The sequence below is a fragment of the Balaenoptera borealis genome (genome assembly GCF_965194805.1).
Source record: "Balaenoptera borealis genome assembly, chromosome: 1".
NCBI classification, from domain to species: Eukaryota; Metazoa; Chordata; class Mammalia; order Artiodactyla; family Balaenopteridae; genus Balaenoptera; species Balaenoptera borealis.
Genome location: NC_138860.1, coordinates 14,968,315 through 14,981,228, shown reverse-complemented (window position 1 = coordinate 14,981,228; position 12,914 = coordinate 14,968,315). Strand labels below are relative to the sequence as shown.

The 12,914-nt window shown below is 35.7% G+C and overlaps 1 protein-coding gene across 1 annotated transcript in view; it reads left to right on the top strand.

The window, feature by feature from the left end:
- USH2A (usherin) overlaps positions 1 to 12,914 on the top strand; it is a 783,103-nt gene that overhangs the window by 538,727 nt on the left and 231,462 nt on the right. The window contains exons 44-46 of the mRNA XM_082362477.1: positions 5,412 to 5,621; positions 6,955 to 7,157; positions 10,861 to 10,973. Of these exons, the coding sequence (XP_082218603.1) occupies positions 5,412 to 5,621; positions 6,955 to 7,157; positions 10,861 to 10,973 (526 nt within the window). The remainder of the gene's footprint in view (positions 1 to 5,411; positions 5,622 to 6,954; positions 7,158 to 10,860; positions 10,974 to 12,914) is intronic.

The following is a 12,914-nucleotide window of genomic DNA, read 5'->3' as shown; positions in this document are numbered from 1 at the left end:
TCTAATTTGAGAATCTGTGAGCAAGAAAAACACTTCTATTATAAAATAGCCTTAATAGGGTCCTTCCAAGTTTCTATATTGGAACAAAGTTACCACCCATTGAGCCTGCTGAAGAATTCAATCCTAGACAAATCAATTAGGAGACCTATTAAATGGAATGGTTTACTGTAATTGCTCTAGATCAGGACCACAAACTTTTTTGTAAAGGCCCAGAGAGTAAATACTTTAGGTTTTGCAGGCAGTATACATTCTCTGTTGTAAATACTCAACTTTGCCATTGTAGCATAAAAACAGCAATACATAACTCTTCAACAAGCATGCCTGTGTTCCAATAAAAATATATTATGGACACTAAGATTTGATTTTCACATGTCGTGAAACACTATTATTCTTTCGATTTTTTTCCCAACAATTTAAAAGTGTAAAAACCATTCTTAGCTCACAGGTTATATACAAAGAGGTGGCAGGCCAGATTTGGCCAACAGGACAGATTTTACTCATGGTAAAATCATCAGTTTGTTGACCACTGATCTAGATGATAAAGATTTCGAGGACATAACTGATATTGATAACAATCTCTAAAAATAATCCAACAGCATATACAGAGTGTAATCCTTTTGCAAGAGGACTTTCAACCAGCCCATCTAGTAACTGTTTTAAATTATTTGGAAATCCATTACCAAGGAGAGGGGCTTGTTCTAGATTTGAGAATTTTCCATGCCTAAGACCACATTTCTGACCTGTACATGAAGAGCACCAGCAAAAATATCATTTAATAGCAAAGATTTTATCCAAAGTTTATAACCCTCTTCTTCAACTCACTGAGGTTGACCTGATATGCTACAGTTAGAGCAATACCTACTTATAAATGTCTGTGGTCTATAAAATATGGGTTACTGAGAACAGGATTAGAATACCTGAGAAATATTTCCTAATGTACACATACTTAACATAATCTCGTAGGAAATCCTCATACCATCCTGCTGTTTAAAACACAAGTTAGTATTCATAGCTTAACTCCGAAGTATATGTATAACTCTACTTCAGATATTCACACTTTAATTTTGAAGTAAACCTGGTGGCCACAAAAACACTTCAAACTCAAGAAGTCTCAAGTGAAACAATACCTTTCAAATCCTCCATCCCATAATTACTCCTATGTTTTCATCTTGATTCCTAGGATTCACACAAGACCCAAGACCAAAACTCGGACTTTTATCTATATCTCTTCCTTATCCCTTTCTAAACTGTCCTGGGTCATTTAAGGACCTTGGCTCTTTCCATGTGGTGCATCCACATTCCTTCAGGCCTTGAGGTCCTTCTTTTGCTGGGAAAACTAGAGACAATCATAGATGGTCAATTGGTCTTTAACACCTCGGTCCAAAAATGGCACAAACTGGCCACATGACCTCACCCAGATGCAAGGAGCCCAGGAAATGTAGTCTACCTATTTGACAAGAAGAGAGACACATGGGTATCAGTGAGTGCTAGGGATTTTTACCACAACTTTTCTGTAGTGATTTTTAAAGTTTAATTGCTATTTAGCCTGTTAATGCTGCTAATAGTTAGTGATGTCTTTCTGTATTTTTCTGTGTCTCTCTATTTTATGTATGATCAAGAATTTAGTGTAGTGTTACTTTCCTTGCCCTTCCCACCTGCCACTTTCAATGTTTGGTTTATAAATTATTATATAATTATTTTACATAATTAACTTCTCTAGTTTTGATATTTTATCATCAATTCTTAAATTTCCCTAATCTTAAGTTCTGGATCTTGATTCATCTTTTTGTCTTCTAGATAACATTATTGGAAAATTTTTATAATTAAAGTTAAATAAGTTAAATAAATGAGCTATATATTCTCTTAAGTTTTGCCTACATAAGAACATTTGTCTGTTATCCTTGCACATTCTCTTAATTTTTACCTATATAAGAAAATCTTTCTGCTGTATTTGCACATAAATAATGACTTAGCTGTGTATGAATTCTAGGATCAAAATATTTTCCCTCAAAACTTCTTGAAATTTTTCCATTGTCTTCCAAATTTGTTGTTCCAGAGAAGTCTGAAACTTGCCTGATTTTTTTTCTCCTTTGTAGATGATATTTTAATTTTTAGTTTATTTGAGAAATGTCATAATGATCCATGATATGTCTGTGTTTGGATATATTGCCACTATTTTGGCCAAAACTATATTAATCTATTCAATTTATAGACGTAAACCTTAATTTTGGGTCAGGTTTTATGGAATATTTTATATCCATGATTATTTATTCCATTTATTTTTCAAGTTAATTAAATTTTTTTCATTCTCTGTTCTCAATATCTATAAATTTTGACATTCACTGATTTCTTCTTAGTCATTTTCCTCTTTATTTTTTTCCTATCCTACATTTTTAACTCTGTCCTTTTCTGCTTTCAATGTAGATTTTAATTCTGCCATTGCTTTTTATGTTTCCTTACTTTCCTTTCTTATTTAAGAAGGTCATTTAATATCTTCATGTCTTCATGTCTATCTTTCCATAAAACAGTCACCTGTTTCCTAGAGCATCTTTTGCACAAAGGCATGTCCCTTTTGTTATTTTTAAAAACACCATGTAAATGTTTTATAAAGTTTTCATCTTATTTGTATAGAAGTAGTATATGAAAAACAAATTCTACTTTTGGAGGTTCTAGACAGTGTTTCCCTTATCTTATGCTATCAAGAACCCTTGTAATTCATGTTTTTCTCTTTTCAAAAAGAGAAATATATTCAGGTCCAGTTTTTACCAATCCACAGAGAGGGTGAAATATGCTCATCTCCTCATTCCAGCTATTTCAGTTCTAACAGCGTTCCTCAATGTCAGCAACCTTGAATTGTGTGTTGGCCAGTGGAACTGAGGATGTATCTTCTGTTTCTCAGCTGGTTCACTGACTTAGAGCTCACTGAAGTTTGAAAACCTTGTTTGAACAACGTAAAAGGACACTCCTTTGCATGTACTACTCCCTGAACTTCTCACAATATGACTAGGAATATGAAGATCATTTAATCTATTTAATGTGTTTCTACTGTTTTTCTGTGTTTTGGACTCTGCACTGTAATGTCAATGAAGGAAGAAAGAGGAATGTTGAAGCAGATGGTGAGAGGCAGGGCAGTGCCGAAACCTGGCCCCTGTTGCCTAGAGATGCTGCCTGTTTCTGGTTAGAAGAGTCTCATCTCATGGAGTAAGATGGAACCAGTGGAACTGAACCCCATCTTTTCCTTTCTTCTTTGGGACAACAGATTCTGTTCTATTTCAGGGGGTTGATGTATGGTGCATGGCTAAGAATGGGCATTTAATGACACTTCATCCAGATACTGTCATATGATCTTGGCTCATCTTGAACGTATGGTGCTAGCCCCAATATTTTCAGTGTATATACACAGGTCCATTCCTTGGAACTTGATAGAAGAGATATCAGGCACATTTAACCCTGGTAAAATCCATTTATATTTCTGAGTAGAATTTGAAAGCACTTCATTAATACTATATCTTTAGGGCTTGAATTTCTAACCTGCCTGCTCATGTAACAAGCTAAAATACAACAAGAACTTCAAATCTAGCAGACTTTCTATTATATCTTAGCTGCCATAAATTAATGAGGAACCGTACTGTAGGGCAGCAGAAAATAATTCTAATGATAGAAGGAACTTTTGCCCTCACAGAACCAGTGACTTTGCTGTACTCGACAAATATTATCATTTGGGAAAATATCAATGGACACGAATAGCCAGTTCCTGACAATGCATTATAATGACCTCATTATTAAAGGTGCTTACGTTTTGTGACATCAGAGAAAAGAAACAACTCTATCTCCAGAGTTTTCCAAAGTAGTTGCTAAAGATCTCTTACTATAAACTCTTTCAACTATACTGGCATACCAAATGTTTTTAACTATTGCTGGATGTTAGGCCAAAGTGGTAGTGTGCTCAGGAAACAAACAAAAAATAAAAATCAAACCAGCATTCAGTTTTGATGTAAGACCCCCCCAAGATCTTAATGAACAGGGGTTCTTAAAAGAAAGTCATGCAGTTCCCAAAACCGTATTCCTTTTCATGGCCATACGCCAGGATCTCACATATTAGAGACACTATACTTCAATAACCATATTCCTTTTCATGGCCATACGCCAGGATCTCACATATTAGAGACACTGTACTTCAATAACCATATTCCTTTTCATGGCCATACGCCAGGATCTCACATATTAGAGACACTGTACTTCAATAACAATAAAGAGAAATGCCACCTTTCCCTCCCCATCCTTGCTTAGTGCTGCAGAACAGTGTTAACACAATCTTTTACATACAATTTTAGGAGCTTTTACATACAAAACTCCAACCCCCAACCCTAACACAAATCAAGGTAATAGATCCTGCTTAAGGTCTTCAAAAATAATGCTAATGGAAGCAGAGCAGTATGCTATTTTCTACCTAAGAAAATCTGAGTGTTTTCTTTTTAAAGCATCATAGTAGGAAAATCATGAGAAGAGCTTAGTGCAAGAATGGAGAAATTGGGTGAAAGGAAAAAGAAAACCACAAACTGGTCTTTGAAAGGACAAGGGCTGAGGAATTGAGTTATATTTGTGAGACAGTAAGCAATTGATTTCGGCATCCTTTAAGAGCTTGTCTACATCATACAGACAACAGTGAACTAGGAGAAAAGGATGGGAGCCTTGATCAAAATTCAAATATCATCCTAGGATCCTACTGAGTGAATCTTTAAGGAGAGCATACTACTTCACTCTGCTACATCAACAGTGCACATAACAGGGTATCTGTCTAAACATTCTTCCAGGTATCATTTAGCAGATTTTGTTAGCAAGTTAAAAAATTCCTCAAGTTTTAGAATCTGTGTCAGGACATGCCCTCATTTGTATTAGCATAGAGTTCTCTCTAGAACTATTACTTATGATCAGAAGTTTTTCCCTGTACTGCATATTTTTATTTTACTCAATTTCCTTTCATAAGTATTATATCAAAATTTTGAAGATTAGTTGTATACTTATAAATATTAAGTTGGCCCAGAAGTTCATTTGGTTTTAAGTGAAAATAAAAGACAGTTTTCATTTTAACCAAGAACTTTATTGAACCATGTATTCACTGACCGAACGAACTTTTTGGCCAACCCAGTAGCATAATTAAAATATTTAAAGGAAATTTCAAAGTTTATTTTCCTATGAAGTTAAGACTCTATGCAATTAATTATGAGATGGGGGTGGAATCACCTTTGTTGATGAAAAGGTAAAACCCAGCACCCCTCTAAGGAAAATTCCATAAGCTTTCCCTTTTCTCATTCTAGGAATAGCTAATGATAGAGTGTATTCTCTGTCTTTTCCCCCGAGACCCTTTTATATCAGCTACATTTACAGTGTCCTGTGTTAATTGTTAACAGCTTTTCAAGACCTACAAGGTGATGTTGAATATTATACACTTTTTTGGAGTTCTGCTACCGCCAATGAATCTCGAAAAATCCTCCCAGATGTAAACTCTCATGTCATTGGCCACTTAAATCCAAACACAGAGTATCGGATTTTTATCTCTGTTTTCAACGGAGTTGCCAGCATTAACAGTGAAGTGCTGCATGCAACCACTTGCGACGGCGGTGAGTCCAGATTTCAAGGGATGCTTGGCTTCAGAGATGCGAATGAAATTGATTGATTCTCGCTGAGGCTGAGATCAGTCATCCTTCCATTATAAAATTTCCGGTGTTGGAGGGAAGGGGGTCGGAGCCAAAATGCTTAAGTGCTGGCTGTCGTCAAGTGGCAGATCAATAAGTGGTCCCGTGGAGACAGCGGCACAAGGCTCCAATCATGGGATATTAGCCCAGTTTGTTCCTGTTCTTTTCAGTGTATGCTTAGTTGGGAGCTGAGTTCACATCAATACACGGTGACATTTAGAAACATTTTTTTTTAAGAATTGCTCTCAGAAGCAGGATGCTATTCACAACGACAGCCAAGCACAGCGAGGGCCCTCCCTGAGTCACCAGAAATGGTAGGTGGAAGTTCAGCCGCTGAGAAAAATTGCCTGTGACTCATTTCTAAGCCAGTTAGCAAGGGGGAGGAAGCAAGGGAAGCAACTTGTGAATCTGGAATGTGTTTGGAATGGTCTTTCTAATCTTTTTGGCTTTCTAAAGTCTCATTATAAACATTATAATATCATTACCTCCAAGCAAGCGTTCCAGGTCATTAACAGAGCACTTTAAGTGTGGAACCCATTTCCCTTCGTGGTGCCAAAGGTTGACACCTTTTGTTTATAAAATAGAATGGATCACAAGGACAATTTTTCAACTAGTTAAGATGGGCTCTTATGATAAAAATAGGTCTTTGCATAGTTATTTCTGACATGCTTGAATAATTGTATAATTTAACGCCAAGCAAGATTTTTTTTCTAATGTTAGATTTCATCATTACCTATGGTAATCAACATTCCAAATCATTTACATAATGACAATATTGCATTATTGCTTCATATTGCTTGAGTTACAATCTAGTAACATCAAATGATTTTTCACGTTCCACCAGCCTCGATATATTGGAGTTATATTTTTTTTGCTTAAGGAGCAAATTTTCTTTCTTTCTTTTTTTTCTTCCCTGAGAGGTTTGGAGGAGTGCAGGGATGGGAAAGGAGACAAATAATAGATATGTGTTAGTGGTGCAGTTGGGTGAATAATTTATCATCATATCCCACTGGTCACATAGTATTGAAGATTAGCACTACGCTGGTGGTATAAAGCATTTTACCACCAATTCTCATGGTTTCTAACTGAGAGTATAATAAGCCAATTTACAGAGGACTACAGACTGTGATAACTTCATCAGAGGAAAGCAGATAAGCAACAAACCCTTCACTCAACCTAAATACTAATCGGCATTTAGTTTAACAAGTGCTTTTTCAGAGGCAGCTGGAGTTAATTCAGTTTCTTCCTTTAATTCCAGAGCCTCAGGGCATGCTTCCTCCAGAGGTTGTCATCATCAACAGTACAGCTGTACGTGTCATCTGGACAGCTCCTTCAAACCCAAATGGTGTTGTCACTGAATATTCTGTCTATGTAAATAATCAGCTCTACAAGACTGGCATAAATGTGCCTGGGTCTTTCATTCTGGGAGACCTGTCTCCCTTAACGATCTATGACATTCAGGTTAGAACGTTGTTTCTTTGAAGGTTAAGCTTATGGGTGTGTTAAATAAAACATGCTGGGTTATGTCTCTTCGTGGATACCTTCCATCTTGGTTACACATGATTTATTTGGTGGGGAAGGGGAGAGAAAAGAGGGAAATTGATCTGGATTAAATCTGTTTGCTGTGGGCAAACACACGAGTCACTGGAGAGGGGATAATGGGACTGTGGAAAGTGATGGTGATGAGGATGGTGATGGTATTGTCACTGGCAAAAGGAAGCAAACCATGTGTTTGCAGTCAGTCTTGCCAAGCAGCTTGCCTTTTTCCTTGTTCTTTTACTGATAACAAAACCAGAATTAGCCTATAACTGCGGAGATATTCTTTCTACTCCTATTTCTGCTACTTACTAAATGTAATAACTTTAGGGAAGTTATGTAACCTCTCTTGGTGTTGATTGTCTCTTTTGTAAGAGCAAAGGACTAGATGACTGAAAACATTCTATCCCCCTCTAGCACTCTGTGATTCTGAACCCAACACCAATAACAAAAATAAGTGAATGTATTGCAGATGAAAAATATTAAAAGATTTTATATGAGGATGAAAGAAATATATCTGTTCATCCTTCAACAAATGTTCAATGATCCTCACCTATATGAAAGCAATTGTATTTAAGTTTTTTGCCCTTGGGCCTCTTTGAGAATCTGTTGAAGTCAGTGCACATTGCCCTAGAAAAATGTGTATATTTTGATGTTTATATGACAAAAGTTAACATGCAATTTCAGAGAGTGCGTTGACCATTTGAGAGCCAACTCCTAGATCTCTTTGAGATGTACTGATCTTAAAAGTAGAAAAAATATAAAGAATATTAAGGCATATAAAACAAGGAACTTATCTTCAAGGAACTGGAAATCTTGTCAGAGCACTAGGATATAAAAGATAACAAGGCCAAATGCAAAAATTAATGATAAAAACAGAATGTTTCAGAAGTTCAAAGTTTATAGAGAAGGGTTGCCATTTGGTAAATTTTTAAATAAACTATGCTCCTTCTAAAATTTATAAGAGCTTTTTAAATATTTTTCAGAAGATATTAAGTGTGGAAGTTGTATTTGACCACAGAAAACTTCCCTGGCTCTGTTCATTAAGTGGACATTTTCCCAACCCCTTCTTTCCCACACGTTTGAAGGTGAAACATATGTAATCATCTGACTACAACCAGTGCATTAGCCTCTCCCACTACTAGGCCTAGCTTCCTAAGAAAATGACATAAAAAGATATTTCATAAAAGAAGAAATGTACATTGATTATTTTTTATTATGTTCCATGATTCCCATCCACCCACCTAAGTTACCTTAGCCTGGACCAGTGGACTGATACTTTTGTTCATGACTCTTAGAGTGAATCTATGTATATGTGTCACTCATCAATCACATTATAAAATGAAAATCACATTCAAAATAAGTAGAAATATAACTTTATGAACAAGGTTAGCATAGGAAGGTGATGAAGGATTTGCTGTATTTTCCTCTTTGGGACCCTGGTGGAGAAAGCCAACTGAGCCCTTGAAAGGCAGCTTATTCATTTGCTTTACAGGACTCAAAATACATCCTGGGGGTGAGATCACTGGATACTGTGCATGCATATCCAGCATCAGCCTTCCAACCATAGAGCAAGAGTTGACATGTAAGCATTCCAGGCATGTTCTACTCTGACAGGCTTCACTCAGACCTATTGGTTTGAGTCACTAATGGCCTGAGGAGAGTGCATTTTCATCCAATTTGGGACATGGAAACAGATGAGGAGACAAAAGACCAAATTAGAATCTAATACTTAAATTTTGTTATAAGATGTTCTTATTCTTAATAACTGTATTTTTGTGAGGCTCCTCACAATCCAGAAATACTGCACTTGAAATAGTTGTTGCATTACTGGAAATTTGAATATCAGATTTCAAAGATTTTTGTTTCTGATGTCAAGGATGATTTGGCTCCATTTAAAATATGCACTTAACTGATATGCCTAATACTTTAAAACTAAGATTCTCTATACTAACCCCCTCTGTAAAATAGCCATTGATTTTAAAGCAGACATGTAGATGCACCAAAGCATCTGCTTTTTTGAATGAATCATTTTACATATCCCTTTTTAAAGGGAATAAGCATTTCAATTTTTAATTCAATTTTATCTCTTTTTATGCCCCAAAGATGGAGACTTAGAATATTGCATTATCAGGGAAGTGAAAATATTGACACATTTCTCTAAAGTCAAAGTAAAAGCTTTCTGGAGAATCATTTAAATACACTTAAGTTTAGAACTTAAAGCTATGCTTATTATTTAGATAATAAGGCAATAGGGTACAGTAAAGCCTGAATCAGATATTTCATATCTTATCAGCTTGATCCCTCTGACCCCTTCATTTACAAACTTCTGAACGTGGAGTTGTAAAGATTCAATAAAATTATCTGAGCAAGTACCCATCATAATATTTGGCATATAAAAGATTCAGTTGAGTTGATTTTGAGTTATCTCACTACGCATCATATAGTCAAATATTTCCCAATATGCATGAAGTTTTATTGTCCTTAATTCTATTATAACAAGCATATTTTAAGTTCATCTGCCTGTAAGTTGTTTGGGGTTTCATTGGACATATTCAGAGTAAACAGCCTTGACAGTGTTTAAATATCTACTAAATGTTAGCTCAAAATGCTATGTGGCATAAATAAATCACACAACAGCATTATAAAAACTCCCATTTAGGTGCAAACTGCCCCATGAACAAAGCAACGTAGCTACTAAATATAACAAATAGTGCATTTGTCTTTCCTCAAATGCCAGTTGAAATTCAGAGAACTGTGTTGCTGAAAGGCTCAGGATGAGTGTTTAAGATTCATCAGTATCTAGTATCCTCCATTTATGTATTAAATGCTGAAAGTAAATTAGCATTGGAAAAAGTGCAGTTCCTCTTTGGTTTAGATTTTAATGGAGAGCAGAAGAGTGTCGCTTTGTAGATTGTCCACGAGCGACCTCCTGTATGTTCATCTGTCTCTCCCCCCTCTTGTTGAATATGTTCCTTCTGTATTACTGATGCTTGATGAACCTGATTTCTAATCTTTAGTTATTCCACCCTCCTCAGTTTTTATTCAGATTAGGTGGCAGAATTAAAGGGTGAGTGATGAGTTTCTGCTGTGATTAAGGTAAAAATACAATTGCAGCTGGAACAAATGGATATAAAATAGCTCAGCCATATTGGAAAGCTTCCCTAGACCTCATTTTTCTTCCATTAGACATTAGCATTGGGGCTACTTGCTATAAAGTGTCAAGACTTCCAGAAGATATCATCATTACCCTATCTTGTTATAGATCCAGAGAGCAGTATGCAGTGATAACATATTATGCTTGCCAACTGTCACCTAAACATCCTCCCTTCCTTAACTGTGCTCTAAATAGATGAATATGTCTGTCTCTTTCTGAATGGTTGGAACCAGAAACTAAACATCACCATTTGAATCACTAGATCAATTGTTCTGAGCTCATTTCTATGCTTTATTTTGACCTTTCCCACCAGACTCAATTAACATAAAAAATTAAGATTGATTAAACCCTAAGATGCTGTAGAGAACTATAAGAGACTCCTGTGAAATGAGGGTGGGTGGGGTTCAGTCCATCGGCAGTCTGTATTTTGAAAGTATTTGCAATTATTCTTTTCTAAACTAACATTTGCAGGTTGAAGTCTGCACAAAATATGCCTGTGTGAAAAGCAATGGAACCCAAATCACCACCATGGAAGATAGTCCAAGTGATATACCAGCTCCCACAATTCATGGCATCACTTCAAGGTACAAATTTTTTGTCAATTAATCTGAAGAACTGATCATAAACAATGAAAATAAAAATCAAAGGTATCATCCTAGCCATGACAATCTTATTTAGTAGATTACTATAAATATGTGTGTAAATCAAATGTTTGATATTATTAGGTATTGATCTTCAATAGACATGTCGCCTAACATTTAGGCTTTGATATCCCTGATTGCCCAGCTTCACTTCCTTTTACTCAGTAATCTGTGAACAAATGCTGAGGTGCATGGAAAAGTTGTCCTTCGGTAAATCCTTTTGTGAGGCAAATAATACAACTTTAACTAGAATGACTACCTTCTAACTTAATCTCTTTGAAAAAATTAGATTTATAGATATCAGGTTCCCCTAAAGCTAGAAACATCTGTAAAATAACGGGAGATAAATTATTGGATAACCATTACCAATTTTATCAGATTCTTCATAGAATCCCTTTATTTTTCTGTATACTTTTGTTGCTGAGCAGTGACCATAGTTTGAAAGTGAGCCTCTTTTCAATTCAAAATAGCAATAAGAAGAAAAAGATTTAACATCAAGTTTCCCAAGCCAAAAGTGATATTAAGTTTTCATCTCTCTGTATCAAGTCAAGCCTTAGAGAAAGAAACCTGAGTATTCCCACATCATACTTTCACCCCAACCAAATGAATCACCCTTCATCTATACACACATACACATATACATATACCCCATGTGCACACATGCACACTGGCTAAAATAATCAACCTGTTATAAAATATTTCAATTCTGAAGGATTCCTTTATGACGTATTGAAATTTCTAAGTCTTTTTTTGTTAATCAGTTCAAAAGTATCTGTACTGATTTGGGGAACTAATGATTAAAATAATTAGAAAAACTCAAGTAATTGTATTCTTAGATGTTCGGAGCAAAAGTCATATCTTGTCTTCTTGAGTACATCTATAAAACACATGATGATATCTATCTAATGTAGGATATGTTAATTAATTGATAATTCCCTCAGCAGATTTTGCCCACCTATCCACAGGATTGCCTACCTTGTAGGGGGAAAATGGTCAAGTTTAAGGGATACCAAAAAGCTTTATTTATTTTTTCAGCAAACACACTTGTGGGTATAATAATATAAGAAGTGAAAGTAATACAAAGAAGTATAAGACATGCTTCTAAATTTTCACAGTTCCAGTCTACTGTGGGAGACACTGCCCTAAACAAATATTTATAGGACAGTGTGAGAAACACTACAACAGAAGTTTATAATGTGCAAGAAGTGCATAAAAAAATACCAAGCTCTACCCATGATTATCAGTGAAGGCGTCATGAAAGATGTGACATTTGAATTCATTCTTAAAGAACTCCAGGAAGAAGTATAGGTAGGTGGGTGGATGTTGTCACATTTCTTGCCTGTTAGCATCCCTATGACTCAAGCTCAGGTGAATGGCATAAGGGACTATGTCTTAGATTACATATTTACATGTAGCTAAAAATAATATGCAAGCTTTTTTAGAAATTGAGCAAATACCCATATGTTTCTCTGCCTCTAAGATATTTTTTTAAGAAGATGCTTGCAGATGATAACAGAGAAAAAATATTTTTTAGTTGTGGTTAAAGACTGCTTATCCCCAAATATAGTAAATCGGTGGCAAAAACATTAAAAAGGGTATACAACAAGAGCAAGGAAAATAACAAAGCAGATGACAATAACAGAAGAGAGACTTTAACACCGTTTTTGAAAGCAGTATTTGGCAGGGAGAGGCAAATGACTTTGTACAGTGGCGAAATTTACAACCAAAGTGTTGGTGGAGATAATGACACAAAACAAATTTGCTCTGCAGAGAACCTCAGTGGCTGAGCACTTAACAAGCTTTCAGAATTGTGAAGGAGAGGAAGATGGGGTAAAGTTCAAAGCTGAAAGTTTAAAAAAGAGTGGTTGGGACCTGTAATTAGTC